Raw genomic sequence first — 17478 nt, forward strand, 5'->3', positions numbered from 1 at the left:
GTCGGGCCCGGGCGGGAGCAGGAGCTCCGCGGGGCATGCCGCGGGCCGGGCCCGGGCGGGAGCAGGAGCTCCGCGGGTCGGGCCCGGGCAGCGCCGAGCTCCGCGGAGGATGCTGAGGGCCGGGCCCGGGCGGGAGGAGGAGCTCCGCGGAGGATGCTGAGGGTCGGGCCCGAGCGGGAGCAGGAGCTCCGCGGGGCTGCTCCCGGCGGTCACGCAGCTGTCCGGGAGGGAGCTCCGGGAGCCCTCGCCCCCTCGGAGCCGGCCTGAGGCCGAGCTGCGCCGCGGCCCCGCGGACTTGCACGGGCAGCTGCTGGCATGAGCTGCCAAAATAACCATAATTATACTATCTTTGATTTACACAGCATCGTTTATGTGTAAGTTGTCTGACGCTGCCAGCTGTGAAAGGAGTTTATTGTCTGTCTCCTTTTGTTTATTCATGTTGTTGCGTGCCCAGGGATCGCGGCTGAGACCCTGCAGAGCTGCCTCCAGTTCTGGGGTGGAAAGGACGTGGAGCTGCTGGAGCGAGGGCAGAGCAGGCACCGGCATGGTCAGAGGGATGGAGCAGCTCTGCTGGGAGAGCTGGGATTGTTCACCTGCAGAGGGGAAGGTTTCAGGGCCACCTAACTGCAGCCTTCCAGGACCTGAAGGGAGATGACAGGGAAGGTAGAGAGAGACTTTACGGTGGCCTGGAGTGACAGGACACAGGGGATTGGTTTCAAACTGAAAAGAGAGTGGGTTTAGATTGGATATTAGCAAGAAATTATTTTCTGTGAGGGTGGTAAGGCCCTGGAACAGGTTTTCCAGAGAAGTTGCATTTATCCCATCCCTGGAAGTGTCCAGGGCCAGGATGGATGGAGCTCTGAGCAGCCTGGTCCAGGGGAAGATGTTTTCCCACAGCTGGGGGTTTGGAAGGAAATTACTCTTAAGGTCCTTCCCAACCCAAACCATTCTGATTCTGTGACTCAAAACTCTCTTTGCTCCTAAAGCTGACTCTTTACAGGCACATTGTGGTGTCTGTTGACACTTTTTGACTCCTGTTGGGATTCTTGGGAACTGCCTTCAGCTGCAGTGGTTCTGTGCTTAGGCAACAGAGGTAGAAGGAAAAAATAGACTTTGCCACAACATGACCTTTTTCACTCAGCAGTTCTGCTTTGCAGAAACAGTTTAAAGGGAAGAACATTATTGTGTGGTAAAGTGTGGTTCCTTATGTGAAATCACGTGGAGGTGACAGAGACTGGTTCAGCTTGGTGTCAGTAGAGGTGGTGTTAAATTTGAGGAAGGAAGTGAAGGCTTCAGTCCTCCATTACCTTATGTCTTGCAGTGTTGAGAGAGTAGATATTTTTTCCTGTTTAACTTGGTAATAAGTAGGGAATGGAACAAAAGAGCAGAGGTAAACAACTGTACACTGAGTAGAAGTTTCTTCAGAGTGGCTGCTGGAACTTGCAAGAGCCACTCCTGCTGCAAAGGAATCTCAGTGGAGAAGGGCAGTATAAGCAGAAACTCTGTAGAAGCCTGATCTCCTTCCTGAGAGGACATTAATTTAATGTATTTCCTGCCTGGATATGTACTTTCAGTTTGTTCTGTATTCAAGTTTTATGTAAAAACACCACTTTGGTTTCTAGAAGAGATGGGAAACCATTGTAACAGCTGTTCTTGTCAAGTTTAGTTTCTGACTGCACCGAAATCCCATAAAACCAGTCACTCTGCTTGTGTCCCAGTCACCAAGGGTTTGCTTTTTGCTGGAATGACACACACTTGTCCTCTGCACAGAGGCAGCATGTTACAATAGTGCTGGAAAGCTTCCAAAGCTGCAACTGGTAATTAAAGTCACACCCTGTCATGAAAATATGCACCCTCCAGGCCTGCTTAAAATTCAGGCTACAAAAATGACATCCAGTGTGATCACCTCTGTATTTGCAATTTTGTTAAAAATATATTTTGTTCTTTTCTGGTTGGCCTTTAGGAAGCTCTCTTGAAAAGGAGGCAGTAGGGTTTTGGATTTTATTTTGTTTTTATTTTGAGGAGTGATACGAAAAAGCATAAGAATGCATATTTAATTTCTGGTCTGATGCTGATGTTTTGGTATCCTTGAAAGATGCTCTGATCCTGACAAGATTCACGTGGTGCAGATAAATACATAATTTTATTTAGCTGTGAAACACATGGTGGTGCTCAATCCTAATGTTACTAAATGCAAAGTGGTAATTTGACTGAAAACATGTCATTACAATTCAAAGTCCAAACAGCACAATCTTTATATTGAGGAAAGTGTTTCATGGTGGGGCTCTCTGGGTTTGCACTGTGGTAAATTAGCAGGGCAAGGAGGAAGGAAGAGCAGTGGGAAAATTTGAAAGCAAATGCACGTTCCCTTTCACCTTGATGTGCACTGCTACATCCTGGGATGCTCCAGGGTGAAATAAAAAGTGGCTGCATGTCAGATTGATGCCTGCTGGCTCCCTTCCCGTGCCTCGTGTTCACATCACGCATTTCTGATGCTTTTGTGCAACATGCTCCTGTGCATAAGTACCGAAGCCCAGGAGCTCATCTCCTAAATTGCTGTTCATGCTCCATATAAGAGAGCAAAATTCCCACTAGCAGCTCTGGGAGATGCTGGGTAAGAGTCCTTTGAAATCATCATTTAAAGCTGAAAACCGTGCAAACCTCAAAAGGTTGCTTTGAGAATTAAGAGATTAGATCACATCTCTGTGATAAGAAGGAGTTGGAAAGCAAAAGGTGATGACATTGCAAGGCTGAGAGATGCTAAATGTTTGTTTACTCAGTGACTTTAATGAGGGAGAGTCAGTGCAAGTGTTAATGTGCTGTTAATTTGAAGGGGCCAACAGCACATATTTCAAGATCTTAAAAGTTTTGTTTCCCAAATTTCTTTTTGGTTCAGAAAACTCACTTGAATGTACAACAGCCTTTCTACCCCACTTCTAAACTGAACTCGTTTGGAAAAAATCTAGAGCAGAACCCATATTCTCCACTAAGAACAGAATAATCTTTAAAATACATTTTGGTACCAGTGTATTCTATTCTTTGTGTTATGCTTTTTGCTTTTCCTCGAATGCCTCTTTTTACCATATCCCATGATACTTTATTGCTTTTTCCCTTTCTCTGGTTTACAATTTGTTCTCCTTTTCCCTTTGTAAACCAGTGCCCTGTCTCTGGTTTATAATTTGTTCTGAGCCGGTGGTAAAGGCAGTGATGTCTGAGAATGTCAAACTCTGCAATTCCGATACCACCCAAGTGTTTGCAGCCTCCTGCCCTGCTGATCACCCGGGACTGCAGCAGAGCAGGCAGCGGGGTGTGCTGGGCACTGCCATCCCCGTGCCCCAGAACTGCAGCTCTGAGTGCTCCCTGTGATTCTGAGTCACTGTCACTCGGGCACAGCTCCGAGCGTTCCCAGAGCTCAGTGATGCTGCAGGAGCTGCCAGCTCGGTTGGAGACTCGGAAATGTCCCCAGTTTGAGGTGAAGCACATTTTCAGGTTATTACTAATACAGTCTCTGTCTCAGCTGCTTTATCAGTAAAGGGGAAGTTGGAATAATATTTATGTGGTTTCCTTACAGGAGTTTTTTCAGGATTATTTAGTGAATGCTGGCACTGCAAGATGATATAAATACCAGAGGCTTGTTCCCTTGTACCATATGATTTTCCACCTCCTGAATGAAACTCTTATTCTTCTGCCACTATTCAGCCCAATGATTTTTATTTTATTTACTTCGATTCTTTGTATTCTAGATTATGCCCCACTGGCAAGGGATCTTGGGAAAGAACTGTGATGCTTTTGTTCACTGGACAAAACCTGATTCATCCCTTTCCTTACATCACCACACAGCTCTCCAGCTTCCCAACACAGAGATTGCTCTGGCTTTCCTTTAGGTATGTTGAAAATCACAGCAGCTGTTGATGTGTTTGGAGTCAGCACTGTCCAGCATTATGAGAGGGGTAAAGATATATGTAATCAAAGGAGAGATTTAATGATCAGTGATACTGCAGGAGTGGCTTCCTGAAAAGAGTAAAAACAAATAGGAAATTGAGAAACCAGCTGAATTCTGCTCTGAAAAGCAGTAGGAATGAGAGGAAAAATTAGGAGATGATGAGAAGCTAAGTGATGGCAGGAAATTTAGGAAATAGGGTCGCAGATAGTGAAAACCAGGAATTTTTGAGATGGGATTCTAGAGTGAGAGTAGTTTAATCTGAGATAGATGCACTGACTCTGTTGCCATTGCCCAGTAATGCTCCCAGTTTCTCTTCCTGGCTATGGGTTTCTGCAGGAATTAAACTTTAATTAAAGTATATTTGTTCCTTTGTTTAGTGAATGGGATAAAATTGCAAGAAGGGAACACAAAGGCTTTGGGGACTGGCTGCCAGCAGTATTATACACGAGGTACCAAATTAGCTTTCACAGGCAATCTTAATTTTTGCATTGATTAACTTTTTGTCCAATAACCTACTCATTAAGACATTCCTTTGCTTTTGCATATGTATGTATGAATATTTTTTGAAACAATGGTTTATAAAAAGCTTCCAATAAAACTGCCTATGTTATTGTCCACCTTATGCATGCAGTGTCCTTCCACGTCAGCATATTTTGCTGCTCTTTGAGAATTCTTATGAGGGATTTTCTTTGTAAGCAGTTTGGGGTGCTGGCATGTGTCCATCTGCATGGACAAATTAAGCTTCCACATTTTCTGAACTCTGAGAAAGTCTTTTCAAAGTTTTAATGAGATGTCACCATAGCGGTGCCCTTCAGTCCTCAGCTGCTGATCACTGAAATTCAGGAATCCAAAGGCCTTTGTTGATAATGAGAGATGAATAATCATTGAGTTCAGAATTCTCAGCCACCCAGTGTCAGATGCAGGAGACTTTCAAAATTCTGGAGAAATGAGGCAGAAAGTTGAGGTGCTTTTAAAAAGCCATGCCTGACAAGACAGTAGTAATGCCACATACCTGATCTGCTCATTAGAAAACCTTTACTTTTGTGAAGTAACACATTTCCACAATTAAATTCTGAGAGAGGACAGAATGAAATAAATGTGGGGTTAATTTCCTATTGTTTGCTTGCAAACTGAAGTGGGAACTCTACAATACTTTCATTGTATAATTACTTCTAAAATAATAATATGTATTTCCACTGCAAGTCCTATAAATACCTGTTGTTTTCTCCAGCTGTGAATATGTGTTTGTCTCTGCTGCTTGCTGTCTTGTCTCCCAAGCAGCACTGCAGAGAGGTAAAACTTAGAGATCGCCCCAACCTCAGTCAGCACCAAACCAACCCACAAAGAATAGACAAGAAATGACTCATGATTTTTTTTTTTCCATGTATGGCATGAGTAGACAAGCAGCCCCTAGAAATGGAGCTGAAATTCTTATGCCTTATATGACAGCTGGTTTATATTCCCTGTGATAAGAAGTGGGGTACTGGTAAGGATGCACTTGTGAGTGGGCTGGGCCAGAAGAATGGGGTGGCTGGAGACTGGTGAAGCTTTTCCCATGTTCTCTGCAGAAATCCAGAGTTTGGAGCAGTGTTTACCCCAGGTACAAGAAAAGGATTAGGTGGCAGTGGCATGATTGATAAACAGATATGTAAAACAAGAGCTGCAATCACTGGGGACACTGGGCAGGTCAGAGGAGCCCTGTGCAGGAGGGGCTCAGTGAACCTCCTCAGCCTGACCAGAGCACAGAGTGTTTATGAGTAATAACCACATGTGGGTGTCCTTTGTTTGGCTGGGTCTGCAGGTTTATTCCTTCTAAATTTAATTTAGGAACCCTTGCATAAAATGATAGAATTGAAATAAACATTTTGCAATACAAAGCCTGCTGTTTTTATTTAAATCGTATTAAAATCTGAAGCTTGTAAAAAATGGTGCTGAGCTCTTCCATGGTACCTGCAGAGGTTTGGGAGACTCCTGTCAGTTGTGCCATTGGATCTCCTGCCTGCTGCATTCTGGAGTTGAGGAGAAGACTGGCCCAGGGGGAACAACAAATGCACCGGCTGAGGATGGATGTTGAAACTACCCTTGTCTCCTGGTGTTTGGAAAACCTTCAGCTACTCAGACAAAGTAATTTTGCAAAGCACAATGCAGACAGACACCCAAACCCTGATTTTAATATCTCTGCTTCACAGAGTTAAAGACGCTGTGTTGAGGTATTGTTAATACCTACGTCTGTGAATGCTCCAGTTCATTAGAGATGGAAGGAAAAAAGCAATTATTAAGTTGGCCAGCCCAACCCTTGTGAACTACAGGATTTTCCAGTCCAGTGTATTCCCTCATTCCTCACCACAGCAAAGTTTTCTTTTTTTTTTCATGTTCCAGACAATGTGGCTTTGTATTTTTTTTTCAAACAGTAAGGTAAAAAGCATTACTCCTTTTGTGTCATAATTTTTTCCATAACATTTAAGAATGTGTTCTAGGGCTTGGCCATGTAATCCTGACAGGATGAGTAAGTATTGGTGAGACTTTCCATGCAAGGTCTGTGAGCTGCAAAGTATGAAACTGGGCTGGGCTGGGAGGGAGCAGCCCCGGGGTCGGGTCTCCAGCTGAAAAATGACAGTGCAGAAATACAGCAAATCTGGTGCTTTTCTGGTTGAACTCACAACGAAGGTGACTGGAAGCTCTGCAGTACAACACTGGAAAAAACAGAGTCAACCTTAGTATTTGAAAGCAACACAGCACTTTGTGTTCCACAAGGCCAGTATTATTAAAATAGCAGGGCTGCCTTTCAAACATCTGCTCAGACACCACCTGAAATTTTGCTGACCGACTTTTCTGAGTCATCTCCCAGGCTCGAGCTGCCCTGGCGCGTCCGCACGTCCCGGGAGGACCCAAACCCCAGCCTCTGCCTTTCAGGGGTGTGGGCGAGCGAGAGGGTCCCGGCGTTACGGACACAACCCGTTCCCGGCGGGGAGCCCTCGTCAGCCCGAATCCCGGCTGTTTTCCCCCAAAACCCCGCTCCGCTCCCTCCGCCCCCGCCCCGAACCTGCCCGGGGGGGAGCGGAGGAGCCGCTCCGCGGGCGGGGCGTGCGCATGCGCGGAGAGGCGCGGCGCGCGCGCGCAGGCAGCGGGGCCATGGCCGCCCGTCCGCGGGGCCGCGGGGTGTCGGCGGCGCCCTGAGGCGGCGCGGCGCGGCCATGGTGCCTCGAGGAGCCGCTCTGCCGCCGGGCACCGAACCGCCGCCGCCGCCGCCGTCGGTGTGAGAAGCGCGGAGCCACCGCCGCGCCGCCGGGGAGCAGGAGCGAGAGGAGGAGGAGGAGGAAGAGGAGGAGGAGGCGGTGGCGGCGACCCCGCGGGTTCAGGTGATTCCCGCGCGCGCCCCCGCCGCTCCCGCGCGCGTCCGCGCCGGTGCCGGGGCTCCCCGGCCTTCCCTCCGCGCAGCCCCCCTGCCGCCCCTCCCCGCCCTCCGCCCCCCTTCCCCTCCCCGCTCCCTCCTCCGCCGGCGCCGGCAGCCGCCGGGGTTACTGGAGTTCAGCGGGGCCGGGCAGGATGCGCGGGGCTGCCCGCGGCGCCGGCGGTGAGCGCGGGAGTTGCGCCGGGCGGGGGATAAGCGTCCTGCTGGGGGGCGGGGGTCGCCTGGCCGCGCTGGCCCCGGCGGTGAGCTGCGGGCTCCCGCAGCCCTGACACAGCGTGGCCGGAGGGCTGCGGTGCTGCCCGCCCTGCCTGGGCTCGGGCTGTGCCCTCGCTGTGCCCGCCGGTGCCCGCAGCCCGCCGAGCATCCCCCGGCCCGGTTCCCTCGCGGCTGAGACACGGAGCGGAGCCGGGCACCTCTCCTGGAGACGGGCCCTGGAGCATATGGTCATGCTTATGTAAGGAGCAGCCTGCCCGTGGCGTGGAGAACGGGGCTCTTTCCATCTTCCCTACTTATGTCAGTCGGTTTTATGAGACCTTCTGTAGCCTTGTGAAATAAGGTTTGTGATGAGAATTTTCATTTTTCTGCTGTGCTCGGGAGTAGTTCTGTGTACCAAGTATACTTGTGGCAGATGGAGCTCTTAGAGGGATTCTTACCTTCTGGTTGTGCTGCGTTTTTGGGGGTGTGTGTGTGGGACCTGGTGCATAAATAATGTAATTGGGGGAATAAAGTGAAAAAAAGTGGAATTTTTTCTGTGTGTAATGCCGCAAGTATCAGCAAATGAAGGAGAATGTTAGAAGCTATGGGCAAAATATACCAAAGAAAAGTGAGATTTGTGTAATATGTTTGACTCATGAATATTAGCCATTTGTGATCTCATTGAGAATATTCTTCTTTTGAAATCTGTAGGTGTTGCGGTATTCATTTCTTGCGCAGTTTTTGGTACAGGAGTTTCTGTTAACTTGTGCTATAGGCTTGAATACTTTCACATATATTTCAGTTAGGGTCTGTCTGTATTTGTAACATAAAACTTGGGAGGAGAAGAAGGAAATAATTCTTGATGACTTTTTGATCATTCTTGTAGGGTTAATGAAGATAGATTGAAACATGGAAAAATACTTTGGTTAGGTGGGCGCTCTAAGCTATTGCACCCCACGGCTTCGGTTTATCTGTAACCTTGGCTTTTTTTGGCTGGTTATCTTAGATAGGAGGGGGCTTGTGCATGAAAAACTATCTTTTTTTGTTTCTAGTTAGCTTTAATAACTGATAATCAGCTATGGTTTTCGAGTCATAAGATCACTAAAGTATTTAATTAACTCCTGAACTCATTAGCGTTAGGAAGTGATTGTCTTTGCGACCACCATTGCATGGAAGGTTCGTCAGAAATCTCACAGAGCAATATAAAACTGCTGCTCATCCAACACAAGGATTTGCTTTGTTTACATCAGCCTCGAGGAGCTGCTGATGTTAGACCCACTTGGTTCTGACAGACGTGAACTGAGCAAGTCCGTTGGAAGAAATTCTGGGGAATTCCTTCCTTTGGCAGAGGTCGGTACCTCAGTCCAGCTCGGCAGCTGGAGCCCTTGGTGCAGAGGCAGAAAGGTGCATCATGCCCCTGAGCTCTGAGCCATGGGTGTGTCCTGGAAAACTCCGTGAGCCTGCTTGGTGTTTGGTGTGGTGCTCGCACAAACCTTCTCCGAGCTGTTTGCAAAACTTGGGTCAATTTCCTTTCTTCAAACAGCGCAGATGGCTCCTCTTCCCCTCCTCTGGAGCCCATGTGGTGATTTACTCCTCCAAATCCATAAATACACCTGGCAGTGTTGGATGTGGTTGGAGTGGACAGTTCACCATCATTTTGCTTTTTAGGTGTGTGTTCAGGTCCAGTCCTTCATTGTGACTCAGGCATCCGTACCTGTTTCCCTGCCCTTCCAGCATCTCTCGTTTCAGAGAGGCCCTGCTGCTCTGTAATTAGTAGCATACTTGGGAGGAACACTCAGAAGTGGGTACTTCATCTTGAGGAGCTTTTCTGGAACAATTCTTTGGTTGCGTATCTTGAGTTGGAGCGTGTTTTAAAGGGAACTTTTCTGGGTATTTCCACTGTGCCTTTGATATTTCTGTCAGGCGAGTCTGGTGCTGCAGGAAGCTGAGCTGCCTATTTCACAGACCTCGAAGCTTTATTTACATGATTCTGAAAACAGATAAGGCAGCAGCAGCAATGGAAACTTTATCAGTGCTGACCTAGAGAAATCTTGAAAGTCTTATTTTCTATTTTAACTTCTTACCAGTCTGCTAGCTAGTTATTGTTATTGCAGGTTCTAAACATAGGCTGTGTCTGAAATGGCTAAAAACTGCCTGAGCAACTGTGGAGGATGAAATATATTTCATCCCATCGTGTGGATTCATCCTGGGAGCACATTTGGGTTGCAGGGTTTTTTGTGAGCTTTGCCTGTGTCTGGTGTTCCTGGGATCCAGCTCTCTGGGGTGGGATGTCACTGCATCATCTCGGGCTCTCATTAATGCTCAGTGTGCAGCTCCTCTGGGTATTCTCTCCTCTGCAGAGGCACTTTGGGATTGCTGCCCAGATTTTCTCAGAATGTGCTGATACAAATGTGGTTAGGCAGGCTTGTAGGTGTGGGCTTGCAAACACAGGCTGTGATGGCAAAAAAAGTGCTGAATAACTGGTTAATAAACCAAACCTTGAACTGTGAGAAACCAGGGAGCCAAAAAGGACCTTGGAGCAGTTTGGTTTGTTGATTCAACCTAGATTTTCTTCTGAAGATTTTAATTAAAGATATTATTAATTATATTTTAATTTTAATGAATTAGCTTGCTGTCTTTCAGGTGCCCAGCCAAGCTGTGATCTCAAAACCACACAGCCCCTGTTAGTGTGACTGGGTTTGAACTGCTCGTGTGCAGGCAGAGCCTGGATCCCACAGGATTGCACAGAAGGAAGGATTTTGCTGCATACCTGGTGGATTTGTTAACCTTTGTTAACACGTGTTAGTCCCTGAGTTCAGCTCCTTTGTCTTACCTGCTCATTATGAAAAATAAAAACCACAGGATGTTTTACAGGCTACCAATAAATAATATAATGCACTTGCTATATAATTGAGAGTGGGCTGAAACTGTTAATAGTGTGTAAATGTACTTGAGAAATAAATCTTCAGGGAAAACTTTATCTTCACAGCTCTATGATATGTATCTTTATTTCCTGGACTGGTTTTCTTTCCCCTCATATAAAATTTGCTAGAATTAATGAAAGTTGGAAATGTAGATTATTTTTTTATTCTTTACAATTAACCTTCCATAGTTGCTTTTGTCCATTTTTAATATGCCTTTAATGTGAATGGCACATTAGTTCCCTGAAGTCCCTGTGAACAGAGAAGAGTTTGACCTAATTTATTTTGCAGTAACATTTGCTTTTGCAAAACACGTGCTGTATTTGTTTGCAATGGTTAACCTTAGCTGTGCTACAGTTCACAAATGAATGATCTTGGATGAGTAGGAATGTAGGAATTACTGTGTTTTCTAGTAGAAATACCAGTTCTTCAAGCACACCATTGCAGCAGCTGTATAGCAATCCTTATTGTTAGACCAGATGGGAAAAAACGGGGAAAAAAATGAGGAGGAAAAAGAAAAGGAAAAAAAAATGTTGTTTGTTCTTGTTAACTGCTTACACAGCACGATCGAGCTGTCTGTTTGCTGGCTGACTCTCTAAACCTTTAAATGGAAGGCTGGATGCTCTCTGGTTATTATTTGAAATTCTTGCACTACTCCATGATCAGGGTGAGCAGTGCCTGGGTGCCAGTGCACGTCTGCAGTGTTCAGGGCTTTGTTCTGCTCCCGGTATCTCTCTGGATCTGTCCTTCTCAGCAGAAATCTTTGATTGCTGTCTTGTTAGCCACTTTGAATTGTATGGGAGCAAGGCAGTCTCCTTTCCTTGGCACTGTCTGCGAGGGAGAGAGCCCTTCTGATGGATTGGTGACTCACGTACTCTGAGTTCTAGGTTTGTTTTTGTTTTTTTTTCTATAGAATCACACAGGGAGATTCTTTTCTAAGTGCATATTTGATAAACCTTTTCATCCTGTTTGCTTCTCTTTGTTCTCTTCCTCCCAAACTGAATGACAGAAGGATCTGAGTCTTTGAAAAATGGGATTCTTCTGTAATTCAAATTCTTTTTGCTCCTCAGAGCAGGACAGGTGTACAGAAGGGAATGAGTGGGTAGAACCCAGCTGATGGGTCTAATTTTAGTTGTTGGACTGTGACACTGAACTTTTCCACAGCTGCAGATTGGAGTTATATGTTTTGTATTTTGTTTGGGTTTATTTTTTAAATATTTTTTCCTTTCCAAAGTCTGTCTAGCCAAGTTTACCTCAAAGGAAAACAAAGGTTTTCCTGGTGATATTTTTAGTTTCAAAGTCTATTACTGAAAAATAATCTACCCTGGAATCCTCTTGTTAATGGATGTATCCAGAGTAACTAGAGTTTCATAGATGTGAGAAACAGAAGTTGAAATTCTCTTTTGGATTTTAGTCAGTCTTGCCAAGTATTTCAGGTTGTGATACTGTAGCAGAATGAGCATCTTGCTCACAGATGTGAGGCTGAATGTTGCAGGATCAAGTCTGGTTTTGGGGTTCTGATTTGACTGGAATTACTTTCTGTGGTGATTTTTGGTGGCAGTAGTCTTGGAATAACTTACATTTACAGGTATTCCAGTTTATTTCTGTAACTATTAAGTCATTTTATGATTCATGCTTTCCTGAATGTACAAACTTTTCTCTGGTAATGTAATTTTGTACCTGTTTGGATAAATGGGTGTGGATTTTTGCTGCCCCTTGTGCTGCTTTACCAGGGCATATTTTCTGCCTGAGATGAGATGGATTTATATTTATGTTGGTGCAGAAGCAACAGTTACACTGGTTTAAGTGGCAGAATTCACAGCTTCAGCTGAAATGGCAAAATTTTGTTGTGATAAAACTACAGAAAAAAAATTCTGTGAAAGGGAAAATGTGTGTTATCTTTGAGAGGGTACGTGCCGTGTGATCACACTCAAGATGGTCTGTTCTGCTGGTGGAATGAGCTGGGACAAACTTGAAGGAGTTTTTTCTCTTTTTTTTAATTGATTTTTGCCAACTCTACTGTTTTCTTTAAGGCTAACCAGGAATCTGCTATTGGAAAAATGGGTGTGCCAGGGCAGGGAGGGATTTTTGAAATATAATTGTTATTAAACTAAAATGAACAATCCATGTTCCATGAACAATCAGTTATAATGGGAATTTTTAAAAACATTGTTTTGGCCAAATAGCACAGCTTAAGATCTGAAATCTGAAGTTCTTGGTCTTGGCTTTTGGTGGAACTGAGTTAATTTTAGTAGCTGGTGCAGTGCTGTTTTGGATTTAGTACAAGAATAATGTTGATGGCACACCAATGGTTTAGCTGGTGCCAAGCAGTGCTTGCTCTAAATCAAGAACTTTTCAGTTTCCTGTGCTCTGCCAGTGAGCAGGTGCACAAGGAGCTGGGGGAACTGGGCACAGGGATATTCCAGAGCACAGCACTCATGGCCAGAGCATAAACAGGGGGAATTGGCTGGGAGACACCGACTGCTGCTCAGGGACTGGATGGGCATTGGCCAGTGGGTGTGAGCAGCTGCACTGTGGCACTGCTTTCTCTTGGGTTTTAGTCCTCTCTTTTTCCATTCTTTTTTTTGTTATTATCTGCCATTCACCACAGTTACTATCATTATCATTATTCTATCATTATTTTATTTATTAAAGTGTTCTTGTTTCTACCAAAGGTTTTTGCCTTTTTTTTTCACTTCTCTCCATCCCACTGGGAGGGGTGATGGTGAGCTAGTGGCTGTGTAATATTAACTCCCAGCAGGGGTTAAACCATGACAGTCTCCCTGAGATTGTTCCTTTTCTTACTCTAATTTGGAACAGGGAGATGTTTGAAATCATGGGAAAACATTTTGAAACACAAACAAGTGGCTCCCCAGTCCATGTTTTGGCTTTGTACAACAAGTGACCTATTTTTTTTTTCCTAACGTCTGAGCATCCAGCAACTCCTGTCATCATCATTTATCTAAAGGTTTTAGAGGTTTAATGTTGTGGTTGTTTTTTTGTTTGTTTTTACACCAATCAAAGTAATGTATTGTGAGAGCTCTTTCCAATATAATGAGCTTAGAGCAATGGACTTTGCTTGTCTCTATTCGTTCTGTTAGAACTTGGCAGCCATTACAACTGAGGCTTTATTTAACACATCCGCATTTCTAGTGGAGTTAATTTTAAAGGGTTTCTTATTAGTATTGGGGTTTTTTGTTACTCAGGGACAGAAGATGCTGTGGAGCTGCAGTGGCTGTGCCTCAGCACTTCCGTTGCGACATGATGTGGTTTCAAAGTTTGTGTTGCTTTTGTTTTAGCAGCATTTGAAATTTAATTATTCTTTTTGATAATCTACGTGCTGCAGTTTTTAGTTTGCTATGATTCAAGTATGTGTGCATGAGTTTGGGAGGCAGAATTTTTCAGCTTACTTTGGATGTGCTGACCTTCAAGTTAACTTTCAGTATTAAGTCATCCATGTAATTCTCTTTTTGGAGTAATTAAGGAAAGTGAAAGTTACCTTCTTGTCATGCATGTTTTGGTTGTTGTTGATGACTGAAAAAGGTTTGACAGTTTTGAGAATGTAATTTGATATCAGGCACTTGTTGTCACTTTCCGTGGGTATTTTTGTGACAGAATGAAAACCTGTCAGTCCCTGCTCATCCCTATCCCTACATCCTGATCTACTTGGAAAAGGAACCCAGTAAAAAACCAGGAGGCAGCCTAATTTCAGAGTTTTGATTAAATTTATGGACTTAGCAAACCCATAGATTTTTGAAAATTCTGGGACATTTAAAATAATTTGGTATGAGTTATTTAAGCTTGTAATTTTTGTATCTCTTTGTATACAACCTGTGTAACTCCCAACTTCTATTTGTACAATACCATCCCTTTAAACTCAGTCTTTTATTCACACAAAATATTGGATGCTCTGATGCTGTAGCAGCTGCTTGGGTGGTACTTTTGGTTGTTCATTCTAAATATTTGTAATCTTCTGGCTGACCTTTTAATTTGCCTTGGGCAGCTCTGGGAAATGCTGGTGATGTGTGGGGTGTCCGATGTGGTTGGAAGGCACTTCCTGTGCGAGGGGAAGGATGTGCCCCCCTTGGGGTTTGTGGAGCTGTTGCAAGAGCTCTGTAAAAAGTGCCAGCATTTACATAATTTGAAAAATCAGTCTGTGGGCTAGACAATGGCGAGCAACAGCCCTGCAACCTGTGGTTTGTTGAGCCACATCTCAGTTTTGATCTGTCCTGACTTCTTGAGCTGAATTAATTTTATGTCATCGTGGCTTGAGAAATGTGAGCGTGGCTGAAGGTGTGACATGCAGTTTGCAGTGTCATCTGGGCCATGGCAACACAAATAAAAACTCACATGAGGCTTGTGTGTAAGTGAGAGGTCTTGGTTTTTTTTATTTTATTTGGGTTGGTTTTTTTCTTAATGTATATTTGCATGGTTTCACTTCATGCTGGACTTCCGTGCTGGCTCGAGGTATAGAACTTGCACAGCTGCGAAAGCTTTTATAACTAACACAAGGACAATATGAATAAAGTCCTGTAAAACTTTATTTAAAAGTGTGGTTCAAGTGCAGGTTTTTCCATGTCTTTGCTCTGGCTGCAGTTCTTTCCAATTGTCCCCCTAATCATTGGGATTGGGAGCCTTTTCTTAAGTCTGACCTCATCGGGGGGCTGATTGTGCTGCTGGTGATTTTACTTTGAGTGGCTTCTTGTGGATAAAAACTTGCTGGATCATCCCCATCTTCAACTGCACTTCTCTAATGCAGCCTGCAGTGAATCATGTTCAAGGGATGGGCAGGTGCTGAATGGTAAAACCAGCACATTTCATTTAGGAACAACTGTCAGTCTTAGCTGACAGGATGGCAAACTGATCCTTTTGCTCTTTAAAATTATTTTGTTGGTGACTTTTGAGATGCTGTTGCGAATCAGCCGTTCTTAAAAAAAAAGTGCCCTTTTTTGTTGTGCATCATCCATTTTACCTCATGGCAAACTCCAAATTTAAATTACCTTCTAGTATTCAGGAGTAAGGATATGGTCATTTGTTTGTATGATTCTTTGTGAGTTACATAGAAATGAATCAAATTTGTTGCATTATTGGTCCCAATCTTCAAAACACACAGCCCTCAAATTATATAGATACATTTGTAGAAGTTAATGAAGGCTGTAAATTATTTTTTTTAAGCTTTTAGGTATTTGAAAATTACTTATTGCAATTTGCATTGAGGAAGTGAATCCAAAATATTTAAAGACCTGCCTTAATTGGTGTTTATTTAATTTGAGAGACATAGAAATAGTGCTAAGCTAGATGGAGGTAGTGTTTGAATTTTGTTGGTGTTTGGTTTCTAAAGCATACAGAGTATTGCATTCTAATGCTGTTCATGTAAATGATTATGTAGTACCCACCACACTGGGGTCTTTTGCTGAGATCTCAGATGCTAAATGAGTGTAAATAAGAACGGTGCCCACCCTTGGACCATTTTCGTGTCGTTAACCTGCCCTCCCCCCCATTTTACAGTGTCACCATGGAAAAAACTGCTAGCAAATTGACCTTTATATAGCCAAAATAGAAGCTGTCCTGTCTGGATTGGAGTTTAACTCAGTCGATTCATTCAGCCGTTTGTGGCCACACAGGAAGTCCCATTCACAGGATCACAAAGCCTAATGGCTGTTTGTACAGTGGGATTGATCTGATTACTCTTCTCTCTCTTGTGCTATTTACAGTCTGCTGCCAATTCACAGAAAGGGAAGAGAATGGCTGCAAAGGAGAAGTTGGAGGCAGTATTAAACGTGGCCCTAAGGGTCCCCAGCATCATGCTGTTGGATGTCTTGTACAGATGGGATGTCAGCTCATTCTTCCAGCAGATCCAAAGAAGTAGCCTGCACAACAACCCTCTCTTCCAGTACAAGTACTTGGCCCTTAATATGCATTATGTGGGTAAGTATAGATCTATTCAAGAGGAAATACTACTCTGCTAAATACCTTTTGGCTTGCTACAAGAATTTTAAGAATTTAGTAATAGCATGTTAATATACTGATTACAAAGAATAACATGACAATGCATTCATTACAGTCTGCCTAGGGGACAGTTTATGTTAGCAACAAAGAAATCATGCCCAGGGTTTTTACTGATTGTTGTTATTTAGCCTTTACAAGTAAACCTGGTGTTTGGAAACACAACTGATGTCCTGAAAGAAGAGCACAGGGACTCTGGCCAGTGTGTGACTGATGAGGAGGCTGCTGTGAAATGCTGTGCAGACAAGAAGTACAGAAACTTAACATTAAACAAGAGGCTAGAGAAGAAACAGCCTGGTTTGGACTGATCACAGCATTAGAAATTTAGTTTTCTTTGCTGCACCATTTTGGCTCTTCAGTTTACACCATTATGAACCATCCCTGTGCTGTGAGTGGATTCGAGCAGGTAACCAGTCCCTGTGTTATAGATAAATGGACAAAATTACTAACTCAGGCAGCTGAGGTGTGAGCCTTGGCCTGCAAGTCTAGCTCTGGAATGCCAGATGTCTGTTTTTAGGAGATGAAAGGATTGGTGTTCTGGGACCTGCTCTCCAGGTGAGAGTGTGATTCATCTACACATGGGGTAAATTAGGGATTGGATTTGGGCAGTTGAGCTTGATCTCTGGATCTCTGGCAAGCATCTGCCTGAGCACTGCTTGGCTTGGAGAGAAAGGGCTAGCTTTTAATTTAACCACTCTGGAGTGTTTCTTCCTTGTAGATGGTTTTGGAAGATAAAGATGCAGTGCAGTCAGCTAAAGGAAGCACACTTTACTTAAGCAGTTAGGAAACTGGGCTTTTGAAGGAGCATGTCCTGACTTTAATCCTGACTGCAAAAGTGTTGGCATGAGGCTTCCCTTTTTTTGTAATGTCTGTTGTCTGGAAGTCATTTACTGCACTAAAAATGTGTGCAGCTTTCTTTGTTATGGCTCCACTATGCTCGTGCTGGGATGGCAGTGTGCTTGCAGCACAAAACAAGGGTGTCACAGGTCCCTTTTCCTCTG

General features: G+C 44.3%; 1 protein-coding gene and 1 long non-coding RNA gene across 4 annotated transcripts in view; both read left to right on the forward strand.

The window, feature by feature from the left end:
• The first annotated feature begins 33 nt into the window (after positions 1 to 33).
• On the forward strand, positions 34 to 4560 carry LOC135279918 (uncharacterized). The gene is made up of 2 exons (XR_010347059.1): positions 34 to 374; positions 455 to 4560. It is a non-coding gene; the product is annotated as an uncharacterized LOC135279918 (long non-coding RNA).
• Positions 4561 to 7042: 2482 nt separating this feature from the next.
• RNF145 (ring finger protein 145) overlaps positions 7043 to 17478 on the forward strand; it is a 45504-nt gene continuing 35068 nt past the window's right edge. The window contains exons 1-2 of one of the 3 annotated variants that reach the window (XM_064387548.1): positions 7043 to 7302; positions 16186 to 16399. In XM_064387548.1, coding sequence (XP_064243618.1) covers positions 16216 to 16399 — 184 coding nt within the window. In that variant the 5' untranslated portion in view covers positions 7043 to 7302; positions 16186 to 16215. Of the gene's footprint in view, positions 7303 to 7496; positions 7518 to 7592; positions 7912 to 16185; positions 16400 to 17478 lie in introns of those variants that run through there. The other 2 variants (XM_064387550.1, XM_064387549.1) reach the window with 2 other exon arrangements.

The sequence above is a fragment of the Passer domesticus genome, chromosome 13 (assembly GCF_036417665.1).
Source record: "Passer domesticus isolate bPasDom1 chromosome 13, bPasDom1.hap1, whole genome shotgun sequence".
Taxonomy (NCBI): domain Eukaryota; kingdom Metazoa; phylum Chordata; class Aves; order Passeriformes; family Passeridae; genus Passer; species Passer domesticus.